This window comes from Heterocephalus glaber, unplaced genomic scaffold, assembly GCF_053883595.1.
Source record: "Heterocephalus glaber isolate CG9 unplaced genomic scaffold, H.glaber_assembly_v1.0 deba00001553, whole genome shotgun sequence".
Taxonomy (NCBI): domain Eukaryota; kingdom Metazoa; phylum Chordata; class Mammalia; order Rodentia; family Bathyergidae; genus Heterocephalus; species Heterocephalus glaber.
In genome coordinates, this window is record NW_028258344.1 from 22,799,964 (window position 1) to 22,816,547 (window position 16,584).

General features: G+C 33.5%; 1 protein-coding gene across 1 annotated transcript in view; it reads right to left on the reverse strand.

The window, feature by feature from the left end:
• Window positions 1–2,798: 2,798 nt before the first annotated feature.
• Il7 (interleukin 7) overlaps window positions 2,799–16,584 on the reverse strand; it is a 43,711-nt gene continuing 29,925 nt past the window's right edge. The window contains exons 3-5 of the mRNA XM_021255999.2: window positions 10,814–10,894; window positions 9,706–9,834; window positions 2,799–6,648 (exon numbers count right to left, since the gene is read on the reverse strand). Of these exons, the coding sequence (XP_021111658.1) occupies window positions 6,544–6,648; window positions 9,706–9,834; window positions 10,814–10,894 (315 nt within the window). The 3' untranslated portion in view covers window positions 2,799–6,543. The remainder of the gene's footprint in view (window positions 6,649–9,705; window positions 9,835–10,813; window positions 10,895–16,584) is intronic.

The following is a 16,584-nucleotide window of genomic DNA, read 5'->3' on the forward strand; positions in this document are numbered from 1 at the left end:
TTCTGTGAAGTACAGGAATATTCTTGCAGCCCTTTAAGTAAACATGGTTTTGGCTTTTCCCTTTGTATCATAGGAAGATTGATTCTTAATCTTGCCATATCAACCATTGGCTCATACGCCTTGTTTAAGTAGAAAACACTGAAGTATATTAGAAATTAAACACTGCCCAATTAATAGGTACTAGTGAAAAATTATCTTGACTTGTTTTCCATTTTAGGCCTAAATTTTGTTAGTATCTGTAATGGTCATTTGTCATGTTTATGGATAACATCTTCTGAAAATCCTATGTAATTGTCACAGTCATTAGAAATAAAGCTCTATTTACCATTGACTCAATCATTTTGTCTTGTTAGGGGGACAAAGTCATTACTTCTTTAATGTAATACACAATGTTCATAAATGTGCTTGCTTTTCATTATTCTTCATTCTTTAATATATGGTAATATCAATAGGACTTTCATGTGCAAGGAATAGATAATCCCTCCAAGTTATCTTGATAAAAGGGGTTTGATACAAATTCCACGTGGATTAGAACTGCTTCTATGATTCTGTTCATCTATCCATTCTTCACTCACTAGTATGTATATATTTTTTCTCCCCCATTTCTTCATTTTCCAGTGCCAAACTTAATTAAAATTAACCACTTCCTGTCCATTTGAAGCCCATTTTGGACAAATTTAGGTAGGTATGTGGTTCAAATTCTGAGCACAAAACACTGAATTATCATATCAATTCCAGGTACTCTAGAGTAGGCTGACACTCCTCAGCTTAAGCAGTCCTCCTGCCTCCGCTTCTAGAGTAGCTAGAATCACAGGTATATGCCACCATGCCTGGCTTGAACTGTCCTTAAACTGGCTATCAATGAAAATATGATCTACTAGGAAATAAACTCTTCTAGTTCAGGTTTTCCATTTTTTAGCATTATGAGAATTATCAGGATGGAAAAAGGTTGGTTAGTGGGTACCAAATTACAGGAGAAGTAAGTTCTGGTGTTCCTTTCCACAGTGTTATGAATATAGATAACAATTATCTTCATTTCAGAAAAATAAAGAATTTTGAATACTTTTACCTGAAAGAAATGATAAATATTTGAGGAAATAGATGTTTACCTGTTAAGAATATTACATTGTGTGTGTGTGTGTGTGTATACATATTGTACCTCAGAAATACATATGTTCTTTGTGTATCAATTTGAAAAAATAAGATCATTAAACCTGAATTTCCTTCAGTATACTTGAAAGAACTTTAATATGAACTGGTATTTCCCTTGCTATTATTTTAACCTTCTATTAATTGTACTTTTGTTACATCAGCAGGTTTTATATAAAAGTAGCATTATTCAAATAAGTTTGGAAATGCTACCTATGACAGTTAATAATAACTGTCAACTTGATAGGCTTAAGAAATGCCTAAAAGATTAGTAAAGCACATTTCTGGGTATGTCTGAGTAGATCATGGAGGTATGGTTTTGGTTACTAATGTTTATACAGTCCCTAGCCCATTCCTCTCTGGCACTGTTCCCCTGCTCTGCTTCCCAGCCACCATGAACTAAGCAACTTTGCTCCATCACATTCTTCCACCATAATGTTTCTCCCTTGGAGCTGATTGATCATGGACTGAATCCCTTTAGAATATGAGCCAAATTAAGCCTTTCTTCAAGCTGGGAGCGTTGGGTATTGTGTCCAGCAATGAGAAAGTCTCTAATACAGAAAATTGTTACTGAGAAGGTCATTGCTCTGACTGTACCTGACCATGGAATTGAGAACCATTTTAAGCTGTCTTGTAGGAGTTTGGAAAGATCTGGAAATACAGGGTAGAGAAAACTTAAAATCCTTAAGCAGAGCCTGATGGTTGATTCTTGTCAGAGATCAGAAGACCAGATGCTAATAGGAATATAGACAATAAAGATCAGACTCAGCAGGTTTCAGTTGGGAATAAGGACTTACTGGCAGTTGGACTACAGAACATGTGTCTTGCACTCTGGCAGAAAATTTGTCTATATTTTGCCCATGCCCTGAGATTTTGCAGGAGACTGAGATAACAGCAATATACTGATTCATCTGGTGGGGAAAGTATCAAGACAGCCAAACATTCAGTCTGTGACATGGGTACTCTTGGCTATTTTTAGCCAGATTTCTAGTGAGAATCAGAGACAAAAAAAATAAGAGCAGAAAAAATTAAAAAGCTTAAATTTTAACCCACAAGAAACCACTTGTGAAGTTATAGTAAAAGAAGTGTTGCTGAAGAAATTAGCACCATTTGAGAGTATCTCAGAAATTAGCAAACCCCACACATGATAGGTTCAAGGGAACAAAAGCATAAAACTTTAATCTGAAAGGAGCTACTGGTATTCTGGCTTGAGAAGAGCCTCCTAGGGAATTGGTTCGTGTGTTTCACTTCATTTGGTGTAACCAGGTATGCAGGGGCCACTACAGCCAAGATCCAAGGGACCCTGGCTGCTGCTGCCACCGACAGCAGACCTTGGTATCATCCATTGTGGGTCAGATTTCAAATGGCCTGAGAACAGGCAAGGAGCCCTTGAGACAGCAGTGCATGAAGGTGTGGGAATGAAACGGAAGGTGTAGTAGAAACCCCCAAGAATTTGGCAAAGACAGTAATGTGGAACATCTGCCTATGAAAACCATAGGCTATAAGTGGAACATGACCAAGAGAGATGCTGGGCAATATGTACTGCACCCAGCAAGGCCTTAGAGGTAGGACCACCTAAAGCCTAATAAACACATCTCAGCACTGTGTATCCCATATGACAGATATGGAGGTACGGGACTTAATATGTGCCATGATGGCTTCCTGTCTTGATTTAGTCTGATTCTTTTCTATTCCCGCATTCCTCCCTTTTGTAATGGAATTGTTTACCCTGTGCCATTGTACCTTGTGATTATATTATTCATGTCTGATTATTACATGGATTCACAGCTAAGAAACTGCCTTGAATTTTTCAGAAGAGACTCACTTGAAAAATGCTGAAACTGTTGAGACTTGGGGAAAGGATTATTGTGTTTCCATTTGTAGGCAGGATAGTTGTATTATGTTTGGTTAAATTATGAAGTCACTATAGTTTTGTTTGGACATTATAGTTTAATGAGATTTGTTTGGGTGTGAAGTTGACAAGGAGTACATTGTGACCATTAATCCTGATATATCTCACCTTCATTCCAGTAAGAAAAGCCTAACAAATTAGTAAATCAGCTTCTCCATATGTCCAGGTGGCTCTTGGAGGCATGACCTTGGGTATATTTCATCCCTCTCCTATTTCTCTCTGGCACTGTTCCTCACTTTGCTTCTAGTTGCCACTAACTGATCAGCTTTGTTCCACCATGTCCTTCCCTCATGATGTATCTCGCTTGAAGCCAGTCAGTCAAAGAGTGAAAACTTGAGCCAATTAAATCTTTCTGACTCTTAAGTTAATGGGAATCTGTTTTTGTGTCCAGCAATGGGAAAGATGACTAACAATGTTTTATGCACTATTGGATTTGCTAATATCTTTTTGGGGATTTTTGTGTGTAGGCTCATGACAGACCCTAGTCTGTATTTTTTTTATAACATCTTTGGCTTTAATACTAGGATATTTCTGGCCTTATGAAATGAGTTAGAAAGTATCCCTTCTTCTGTCTTCTGGAAGATGTAGAGAATTGGCAGAATTTTTTTCCTAAATGTTTGGTAGAATTCAGCAATGAACCCACCTAGACTTAGTATATTCTCTTTCTGTAATATTATTAATTTTTTATTCAAATTGTACAGATTGTGTCTCATAAGTAGTTGCTTTAGTTCATCTAATGTAGAATTGTTCATTATTTCTTCATTATCCTTTTAATGTCCATGGAACCTTCTGATGTTCTCTCAGTGATGCCCCCTCTTTGATTTCTGATATTAGTATTCTGTGTTGTCTTTTTTCTTACTTAACTGGCTAAAAGCATATTCATTTTATTAATCTTTGCAAAGGATAAGCCAAGGGCCATGAAAGCATGAGTTTGATTATTATACATAGAACCTGGCCCTTCCTCTCATGGCAGTGTTCCCCTGTTCTGCTTCCTTGCCACCAGGAACTAAGCAACTTAGTTCCACTACACCCTTGCACCATGATGTTTTTTCTTTTGAGCCAGCAGACCATGGACTAAGTTGCTGTAGACTGTTAGCCAAATTAAACCTCTCTCTTTTTAAATTGTGGGTACTGATACCGTGTCCTGCAATGGGAAAGTCATTAATAAGCTACATCAGTGTTAGGCTTTCTAAAAGCTATATGAATGAGTTTGCAGACCACTTAATATACTTATATGAATTGTCAATCTCCAAGAGAAAATTTGTGACTTACCGCTCAGAATCCTCCCATCTATTTTGTTTCTTGATGTATTGATAAGAATTTCATGGGAAAAACCTTAAAATGCTGATTTAATGTAATTTAAAGGAAAATGTTCATTATGATGTATCTCTATAATTGAGGAATTGAGATAACAAAAATACAATAACCAAAATTATTAATCATCCTCCCTTCCTCTACCTACCGTGCTAGTGGCCAGGAAATAATAAGGAAAATACAAACATAAATGTGTAGATAATTTTTCTAAGCCTTTAGCACACAATACAGCTTTTTGAGTTTGTTGAATAAGCTTTGTTGAATAGGAATTTTTTTAAAACTTCAAATCTATTATTAACAAATGACAAAAACCAAGGAAAAAATCCAATAATTCTTTTAATAAGGATTTTTAAAATATTACCTCTTATTTTGCCACAGCTTGGAGAATTTTTCCAGCACTGTTAGGGAAAGTTTATATAAAGCTTTCAAGTTTAAGAGTTTCTCTTTAGATATCTTTCAGTTTTCTTGTTTGTCTAGCTGATGGCTTACCAAAAGCACCTGTTTATACAGATAAAGGTATATCATAGTTGATTGTTTTTTATAGCCTACCTAGAAAGACCCATCTGAAGAAAACTGGTGAATCATTTGCTTCTAATGAGTTTAGTGAACTCCCTTTTCTGGAGTAAAAAGTGATAAAAATACCTGACTCAAAGCCCTGTTAACGGGGCAGGTCAGTAAGTTCTACTCAAAGGACTAGAATTCTATTCATTCTCCCTGACATTGGGGATGAAACTCCATATGGATTGGGGAAAGTAAAAATGGGGAGGAAAGTACAGTTTTCAAAAGTTTAGGGTATCACTGGAGCATGTTTTGTAAATCAAATAACAGCCAGTCAGTACATAAATAGATCCAGTGGGGCTGTGAAATGGTATGAAGGATACAAGTTCAGCAAAATGCAAGCTGGGAGTTGTTTGAAAGCTTTGGCTTCCTAGAATAATGTTTTTAATTCCCTTTATAATCGAATTAAGTCCATTTGCAGTCCTTTCTAATCAGGATCTAAAAAGGTATGTGCAAAGGTTTCTTGTAAAAGACTAGAATTTAAACTAAAAAGTAGTATTCCTACTCATAGATTTTTGGGACCCTGGACTTAATATTTAGTTTCAGTAATAAGGTATTAAAGCTCATATATTCAATGAACATGGTGCTTGAACCATGTTCAAACACTGGCTGAATTTGTCAATGATCAGATGGTGGTACATATTAAAAATTCTCTTGGGATTAAATTAATCTGACAGTGTTAATACATAGGTCATTTATTATCAAAGGAGAAATGTTACTCAAAGTAAACATTGGTAATACTGTATTAAAATATTTTTATATACAGATATAGTATAGTTTCAAAATTAAATATACAAAATCCATTAATTAAAAAGCTAACATATATTATTCTCTTAAAAATATGCCTCCCAAACTGAAAACTAAACTCCCAAACTGAGACTTCCATTATAAATGACAAAAGTAACTTAGTAATAAGGCTTAGCATTCCTAGACTAAGTGAATTTCTACCTTCTGAAATGATCCATTATTTTCATTTAAAAATATCTGTTATACCATTTATTAAAGACACTGTGCTATACATTCATATTTAAATACATTTCTTAATGTCTCTCCGAAGTATTATTGGCTTCTTTATGTTGCTGCTTCTTTAAAGTATATACTTCTCTTGTTCTCATGAGCATTTTTCCATCATTGTTAATCCTAAAATGTCTCCAGTGCAGATGATGACAATCTTTATGCTCAATGCAGTACATTGATGCATGGTGGACCATAAAATTCTTCTGATAATAACACAATGCTAATTTAATCCTTATTACCTTTATATACTTCATAGATTTGATGTCTTCTGAAATATTTAAACAGGTTTTACAAGGTTTATTGCACATGATACTTTATGTGGATTGTCTTACAAAATCAGTAAGACAATACTGATTGATATATTTCCACATACCTAGGAAATAGTTTGTTGACTTCAGTGTTCAGTTTCTATTGTTCATGTCAGTCTTCTAGTACTATAATGTCCATTTCTCAGTTGTTCTCAATATTTTTACCAGGTTGCCTTCAGTAACTTCTAGGAGGCTTTCTACCCCACCCCCCAATTGCATAATGCGATAGACTGTTGGAGGATGCAACCACAGTTCATGTATTCCACTCATATTTTCCAGTGTCCTTTAATGCCCTCTCAAGATTTTATTCCAACAAGTTTTAATCTTTTGTATTAGTGCTTTCAGGAAACACCAGTCATTCTTTTTTGTTTCCTTTGAAATAGTTTCTTCCTAGAGAAATAGATTAAAAAGTTATAATTTTACACTTTTATAATAATATGTTTAAAAATATTCTATCTTTATTTTTGGGCATATTAGGTTACACTGCAAATTTGGTGTAATAAAGGAGAATCTTTCTTACATGACTTTTTAAAAACATAACTTCTAATTATATTTGTAATAACTGACATGTATAAAGTTCAAGTAATGCATGTTCTAAGACTTAGGGGGGGCATTTTTATACTGCAACAATTGCCATAAAATACTGTTTAAACTTTCACAAAAGAGACATCTGTAAGCTGAGTATGGTAGCACATGCTTTGAGGCTAGCATGAACAAATAGTGGGACACCCCCCCCCATACCAAAAATAAAGATATTTGAGATATCTATAGATTACTCAATCGAATTTTTAACATGTAAAAATACATTTTAGTGGAAGGAATAATTAACATTGAAAATGCTCGGATTATTTTGGCAAAGATAATAAGGATATACCTCATTGAACTTGTACACTAAACTCCACCCACAAAATCTAACCTTACCAGAGTATGGCAAATGTTTGCTTATTAGGTGGTTCTTACCATCTGATGAGAATTTTCAAAGGGGCTACCTGCACAATGTATAGACAGTGAAAAAAATAGATATAATACATGAATCAGACATGTAAGGGATCTACTCTGCATAAAATATTATGTTCTTCTGAACCCTCAGGCAAAATGTAATAATTTTTAGGTACCAGGCATTTGGGGACATTTTCTACATCAAGTATTGTGCTCAGTACTTTACATACACTGCTTCATTTTATCTGCTTAATAATCCTATGAACTTGATTTCACTTCATTTTAAAAATGAGGAAACTGCACTTCAAAAAGTATAAATAAGCACCCATGTGACATGTCAAATAAATATAATGTCTAAACTTTGAGTTCATCTGTCCGATTTTTAATTTAGTCATAAATTCATATCTCTCTTAGCTGTATATTTAGCAACATGAAAATATTTATTTTAAATAATATCAAAGATTAGATTTCAAACAGATGTGAAGGAAATTTTTCATTTTCTTTGCAGTGAGTGTTTGAGAAATTTTTAAAAAGTACAAACTGACATTTTCTTGACTTAGTAGATGTGCTTGACTAGGAGAAAAACAATTGACCTTCATATCTGTCGTTTCCGCATCCTCAGATTCAACTAACAACAAATTGAAACTATTTGGAAAAAATACCCTTGCACTGTCAATGTATAAACATTTTCTTGTCATTACTCCATAAAAATACATTAAAACAAACACATAGCATTTACAAACTATTAGGTATTAAAAGTAAACTAGAGATGATTTGAAGCATTTAGGAGGAGGTGTGTAGATTATATGCTACATCATTCTATAGAAGGAACTTGAGCATCCACAGTTCTTGGTTTGTGAGGTGAGATTCCCGAATTAATCTCCCATGAATACTGAAGTATAACTATATAAATGTAAAAAAAAAAAAAAGTCTTGATTTTACCTCTGCAGTCCTGGGGACATAGAGGCTATCTCTCCTTTCTAAACTTTCTGAATTCTCTTAGTCAAAACCTTTTGAGGGATTTATATTCCTCCTAGGTTAGAGATCCATTTCATTCTTTACAGAATATATACTACTGGTGGAATTCTTAAGGTTTCCTGACTGTCAGGGTGCACAAACTCACCCTTCTTCTCTAAGAATAAGGAATTTTCATGTTCCCTTTTATCTACTAGTCAAACAAGAACAACAACAACAACAACATAATAATAATAGAAATGTACAAGAAGAACCCAATCATGCTCATGAATCTACCCATTTTTCAATGTTCCACTCTATTTAATGCACCTTTTAAAATTTTAATCAGATTCAATTAACCCTGTCTTTTAATCTGTATAATTTTTATAATAGTTCCTAATAACCATATATCAATATATAATAGAATATTTATATACTATTATATATTATGCACACTTTTTACAGTATGCTATTTCAGGTACTCATTTGGGTTTTTATTTCTTAAAAACGAACTATGGCTATTTTTTTCCCAAAAACTAACATAAAGGCACAAAATTGTAAATAACCTTGACAAATCCAGGACACCAAGTGGAGACTGGCCTCCATCAAGTAGATAAAGCAGCAATAAATAAAGCTGTCCAAGTTATAAAATCTTTATTTTAATCAGCCAGTAGGGTTCACAGATAATTTCCATTTTCCATTTTGTCAGAAACTAGTAGTACTCAAACAAAGCAAAATACAATTATTTTTTATAGCATAAAATATTTTTTTAAATGCTAAGAACCTTAAGAAACCTTTTGACTGTGTTAGCTGGTAAAATCCATGAAGAGGGAAATAATAGCAAGAGTAATAAACATTATTTAAGCATCAAAAACCTTTTAGTACTAAGCACATAACACAAATTATGCCATTAAATCCTTTTAGCATCATCCTACAATGCAGATTTTGTTTTTTTCCAACTTACAGATGAAAAAATTACCTAACATCAAGACATGATATGTTCCAAATTTTAATTTGTTGTTTTTAATTCATAACTTTCAGTAGAAAAGTAAGGAAAAATTTACACTATTAGTATCAAAATTATTAAAGCAAAACAAGGAAAACTGATAGAATATACTTGGGTTTAATATATAAAAATAATTAAACTGATGTATATACCTGGGTTTAACATATAAAGATAGTTATTAAATATATTTAGTTTCCTGTTTTATTGACCAGGATGTATGTAATGTGGACATAATATGGATTAAAGTAAGTTATACAGATAAAAAATCTCACTATTTCCCCCCCAATTTATCAGCCTAGCTTCTTTGTAAATATGGCAATAATGTGTTTATTTATATTTTACTCCTTTTCACAGACTATTAGTTTCCCTTAGGCAAGGGATGAATACATACTTTGCAAATGAAGACTGTCTTCTACAGTAAATGTGTCTCAACCTGAAGTGATCACAAAACTTGAAATTCTATAGTAATAGATACGAACATCAGAGAATGATAGTATCCTAGCACAGCACTAGTTTATATTTTTGTTCAAAGTAAACTCCCAGCTTACCTTGGTGCAGTTTATCAGTTTTAATGTACCCTGTGAAACTTTTAATAAGTGTAGCTCAAAATCCGTAGTGATATTCATTTTAACAAATTGCTCCAACTTGTAAGCAGCACGATTTAGAAAAGCAGCCTCCTATTATAGGAAAAAGAAGAGCTGTGGTTCAAAGAGAATATTAAGAAAAGCAGTTTTCTTAAGGGTCCTATAGCCAGGACTGTATTGGTGAGTAATGCTGGGCCTCCTTTCCAGCTCTCTATTCCTGTTAATCACGTGACTGACAAGTAACAGGATTGAAACTGTTTAGCTCCTAGGCAACAGCTTGAAGTGCCTAAAACTTGGTTTAATGATTATCTGACTTTTAATGTCTCTGTTTTCTATTACATATACGTGACCTTATCTTTAATGGGTGAACACATTATAAGTCTATTCAATATAAAACAGGATAACCAAGGGAGAAGGCTTCTGGAAGCAGTGATGACGAAAGGAATGTGAGTTTTTGCTTACATATATTACTTTTGATCCCTTAGAGAAAATAAAGGGCCAGATCACCTGAAATGTAAGCTTTTATATATTTAAGCAATTAAAAATAAAGAATTTATAATTATAGTGAGTTTCCATGAGATTAATTTGGCTACTGTAAGTTTGAAAAACACTAATAGCAAAAAATTTCTCTAGAAATAAAACAAATTTTGGAGATTTTGTAAACTGTAATATTGTGCAAACTAGAAATGATGTTGGGTTAAAGTTTTAAAAATGTTGAAAATATTTTTCAAGATGTTTAACTATACCCATGATTTATATATTTGTTAGCAATCACTAATAAGTCTTTTCCTGAATAACAAATTTTAGAAAAAGACGTGTTTTTGAATGGAGCAGTCCTGGTATTTTCAAGATGATGTTATAACAGAAAAAGTTATCTATTAAGGATAAAACTATTTATAAAACAAAAGCATAAAAGAAGACAATAATATAATTTAATAGATCAATAGGAATTGTGTGGTTTAGAACAAAGGAATGTTATTGACATAATTAATATAATTGTCTACCAGAGGCACAAAAAATAGAACTTTCTATGAGGTTTGAAAGACAAACTCCATGTAATTATCATTATTACCTTTTTATCCGCACATGAATGTCTCCTAAAAAAGTTAGGTTCTTTTTTCAGGCAATCATTATCAATGTCTAGCATTTTCTCCTGTAATAAATAATATAAAGTAATATTAAAACAGAGGCCTTTCCTGACATGCAATGATTATAAAAATAATCATAATATCTGGTATGTATGTGTGAATTTTAAAAGTGAAATCATTTTTGCCTGAATCAGCTTACTAGGCATGAAGAATAGTTTTCTGTAGTTGAAAAAAGTATGAGGCACAATAGAAATATACACTGAATGTTTTCTCCCTCAAAATGCCTCTCTCTCCCCACCTCAAACACACTTATCCCATCATTCTTGCCATTTTTTGAAGCAGTTTCTGCTAAGTGCCATCCACAGAAAGGTAGACTCATAAAAAAAAAAATTATGGTGCATCCTCATTCACTTTATTCACCAGATCTGGCACTGTTAGGTTTCTGTCTCTTCTCCCAAGTCAAAATGACCAAGAAAGATAAATATTTTGAATTGATTCAGGACATCCCAGCAGCCAAGACAGATAGTACAACTAAAGAAACAGAACTTCAGAAAGTGATGGGATAAGTGTGTTTGAAGTAAGAGGGAGTACTCTGAAGGAGATTAAGGGCAATGTGTCTTTTATTGTAATACATTTTTTAAAAGAGTTAACCATCTACTCTTTTTCATTCACACACACTATATATATATATATATATATATATATATGTATATATGTATATATGTATATATGTGTATATTCCCTTCATAGGTTTAGAAGACCTGATTTAATAAGGTAATTGCAGAATTCACTGAGATTCTGGCTTCTACAAGGGAACAAGAGTACCTGTTTCACAGGATATTCTATATAGACAAAATATTATACATTTTGAAATCAAGAAGCTGAGATAGAATTAAGATGTTAAGATTAAGATGCTATATTAAGATGTTACCCACTCATTGTCTGACCACTGTTCAAACGGAACAAAATTACATTAGGATGAAGGAAAAAAGCATCTTGACAATGAGAGAGAAGGTTGAAATTCATTTTTCAGCATTTATAAAAATCCAATTTGTCTGATATGGTTTGATTGAGTATGTGTGCATTATAAATGTAGAATGGGAAGCCAGACTGGTACCAGGATATACTTTTTTTTTCATTTGTAAGCAATCTAATATAAAAAGGATTATCTGAATCAAGAATTTAGCTGACATATTAAGAAGAACTTTTCTAAGAATTAAGATTCTCTTATGCACAGTGTTGGGCCAGCTATATCCAGCAACCTAGCAATTCCATGTTATCATAGCTTCTATAGGGACTTCAAGCAATCTTATCTAACAGAATATCATCAATGGATAAGAATTAAAGAGCAACAGTAGTGCTTCGTCATGGCCTTCTCATCTTCACTTACTTCTCAGGAAATTATGCATCACTCTTCTCAACTGTGAAAAGCATAAGTGGGTATTATAGTTTAAATCTAAAATGCCCCCCAAAAGTCTCATGTTCAAAGGTAAGGCTTTTTGAAGGTGATTGGATTATGGGAACACTATATTCATCAACGGATTAACTGTTGATTAGTTCATAGCTGAATGTGGTGTTAGGAGTTGGTTGGAGATGTGACCTAGAAGGGCATGTTTTTGTTCTTGGCTTTTTTCTCTGTCTGCTTCTTGGTTCCCATGGGTTGAACACTGTGCTTTGCCAAGACCTTCCTCCATGCTATTTGTGACATGAAGCCAGCCAACTATAAACTGAATCCTCTGAAATTGTGAGCCAAATAAACCTCTTCTTTAAATTATAGGTGTCAGGCATTTGTCCCGGTGTTGGGAAAGTGACTAAGACAATGACCTCTGGACTTATCCTGTCTTTAAAACATACATAGTATCTATTTTACCCGTGGAAGTGATGACTAAATACATATCCATTTTATTTAACCATTCAACATTTAACGAGGTTTTCTGCAAAACCTGATATTGAAACAGAAGAATACAGTCCTGGTTTCCTGTGCAATTTGGTAGAAAAGGTGGTCACTGTATCCCTTTGCACGTTTATATTCTTTATATCCTTGAAAAAGTATGCTTTTGAAAATAGGAGATTTGTTACTGCCAACCATCTAACGTATACTTGCAAACATGCCAAGTGCAAAAGTTTATTTAACTATCTTCAAGTTGCCATTTTACACATTCATGAAAAGATAGTGCAGAATAAATATTTGCCTATTAAGTCATTTTCCTACTGACTTCCATTTAATCCCAAAAAAGACCATAAAACATATAGATAAACAATAAAATATATAGATTTTTCTTTGGTAAAATATGAGTATTTAATTTTTGTCCTGCCATCTTCAAAAAGATGGTAGACATATGTATAGCTAATCTGTATAATTTTTTCAACACACTAAGCATATTATGAGAAAATGTGAAAAAGAATTAGTGCAAATTTTTGAAATATTTTATCAAATTGCACAAACATGAATATTTGAAAAACTTTGTTAGACCAGTGTTCCAGGTAATTAATAAAACTCTTTTTTGGCAGATCTACAGAAACATAATGATACCCAGTTGATCTTCTTGCCAGATATTTGATCCATAATATAAATGTATTATTATACTCTTCAAAGTTTGACATATCAAAGTCAGTTATGTTTAATTACTTGATTTTAGTACAGTTTATTAATACATTTAACACAGGTCTCTATGGGTACCAGCAACTGAATTTTTTTCATTTAAGCCCTATCAGAAGAGAAACTCAGAAAAAAAAGAAAAGAAACTCAGAGTAAGAATGATAAAATCACAGAGTAGTAAGAACCTTAGGTACCCATCTCTTGATTTAGCAAAAAGTAGAATTACTCTATGAATGTCACAATAATAGTTTCTTACAGGAATCTTGATATAAGTGACGATTACTTCAAATTAATTTTGAAAATGAAAAATCATAAAAGAAAAGCCAACATCACATTGACTCTGAGATTCAGTATTTTCCAATATAAAACATGATGCTGTTATTCCTTAAATATGTAATTTTTTTCAATTTATAGAATTACATCTTTCACATCTGCAGTTTTTATCTTTGAAATTTTTATTATTAAACATTTAATCCTTTTCTTTAAAAATATTAATCTTATATAAAATTTATCTTCTATTTTTTATAGTCATCTTTGTTTAGTTTATTAGTACATTGTGTAGTACATACTGTTTATTCCTTGTGCAAAGTTGATACATGTACATAACACATATTAATTTCCTTTTCCATCCCCTTCACTTCCCTCCTCCACACATCCCTTGATTCCCTTCGTGTTTGTGTTTTTATCCAGTACATAATCTTTACATACCTTGTATAGAGTTGGTACATGTACACGGCCCAATTCCTTTCATTTCATCCCTAGTCTTTCATTTTCTCCTTTCTCACTCATCTCTTGATGCTCTTTGCTTATTTTTTTAAAGTTTTTCATTTTGTGTACTTTTCCCTACCATGTCTTACATAAGCCTATTTTAATGGGTCACTCATTTCTGTTTTATGTAGCTTTCTTCATTTTCTCCCTTCAAGTCTAAAGAATTCACCTTTTATTGCTTGTAGCTCTTCTAACTTTGTTTTCAGTGTTAAGATGAAATGTTTAATCTTTAATACTGTTTTCATAGATAATCTTTTGATCTAAATTTTTCAGTTTTATTTTGCCTACTCATGAATTTATATGTTCATTCATTTGCTTACTTTGTTAGTATCAATACATAGTATGTTCTTTGTGATTTTCTGAAATGATATTCAGGTAGATTATATTATTGTTCAGTTAATATTTAAGATCTCTATCCCCTTAATGTGTGAATGCATTCATTTCCCAAGGCTGCTATAACAAATCACCAAAATCTTCACGATTCAAAACAAAGGGTCTGGGCCTGGGATTTAGCTCAGTGGTTTCGTTGCCTGCTGCCCAAGCACAAGGACCCAAGTTCGATCCCTTGTACCAAAAAGCAAAACAAAGCAAAACAAAACAAAACAAAACAAAAAATAAAGGGTCCATTACTTGTCTCTTCTATCCCGCGGTGGCTATCAGCACTCATTGGTGTTCCTTGTCTTAAGGACACACAGCCAGTCTCTGTCTCCATATTCACATTGTTGTCTTTGTTTGTCTCAAATCTCCCTATGACTTTCTCTTTTGAGGATATGTGTGCTAGCATTTAGGGCCCACCTAAACAGTTGTGGATAACTTCCCCATGTCAAAATACTTGACTTCATCATATCTGCAAAGACTCCTTTACTTGTAAATTCCAGGAATTAGAATTTGATATCCTGAGTGGTCCTTAGCCTACTACAGAAAATATATTTCTCTGTCACTAGATGTTGGGTTTGACCAAAGACTTTCAGCAGTGGATATCAGCAGGTTAGACCAGAGCAGAGGCTTGAAATGTACTTCCACAACTGCATTCAGCCTCTTATATTCTTGAGTTTTAATACGAGAATTAAACATCTGGTAGCTGCTTGTGTTCATTATCTATTACTGCATAAAATTGCCATAAAAGATACTATAAAATGATAAATATTTATGGTTGTAAATTTTCTGTGGATCAGGAATTTGGGAGCAGCTTGAATGGGAGCTTTCAGGTCTGCAACTTCCATGAGTATGCGGTTAAGATGTTGGCCTTGTCTGTAGTCACCCAACTTGGAATAGAGTATCCACTCCTACTGTGCCTTCATCATACACCTATTGGTAGGAGGCCTCACTACATGAATCTTTTCACAGACTTTTTCTGAGCATCCTTATAAAATGGTGTCTGACTTTCCCTGAAGTGTGCAATGCATGAGAAAGAGAAGAGATTTTATGCCATTTATGACCTAGTCTTGGATATCACACACTGCCTTTTCTTCCTTATTGTACTGTTTTGAAGTGAATCATTAATTCCAGTCCACATTCAAAGGGGAAGAAATTAAACTCCCATCTCTCTGAGAAACAGTGTCAAAATTTGTGGGCATATGTTAAAACTATCACACTCCATCTCATGACTCAGAATGAGATATGAAGGCTCTCAACCAAAGCCAAGTATCATGCTTGTGAATCTGAGAACATACATGCAAAAATCCTCAGAAAATATAGCAAATCTAATAGAAGAATGCATAAAAACATTGTACTAGTCAGCTTTCCCATTGCTGGACACAATACCAAACACACACACAACTTATTGTAAGAAAGCTTTAATTGGCTCACATTTTCAGTCTATGCTTGGCTGACTCCAAGCTAGAAACATCATAGGGGAAAGACATGGAACAGTAAAGCTTCTCAGTTCATGAAGGCCCAGAAGCAGAAGACGGAAACACTGTCAGAGAAGAATAGATGAGGGACAATATATAATACCCAAGGTCACACCAGGATGACACAACAAGGCAGTGCTTTACTAATCCACTGGGCATTTTTTAATCCAATGAAGTTGATATATCAGGACTAACAGTCACAATCTATCCCTCAACAACGTCATACCCAAACACATCTCCTTAAATTATACTTAATCTACAAAGACAAAAGCAAGTTCATAATTCTGCCATACATAATACTGTACAACTATCCCACATATTTTAAATGCCATAATCCCTCCCCCAATGTCTCAACAATCCTAGCCTTGTTCAGAAGTCCAAGTCTAAGTCTCTTCTGGCACTCAGCACAAACTCCTAGTGTGAATTACCATGAAAGTAAAAAACAAGTTATATAATCCCAAAATACTCCCAATGAGTATTTACTAATCTTCTAAGCAATTTTTTTTTGGTATTGGATATCAAACTTGGGACCTTG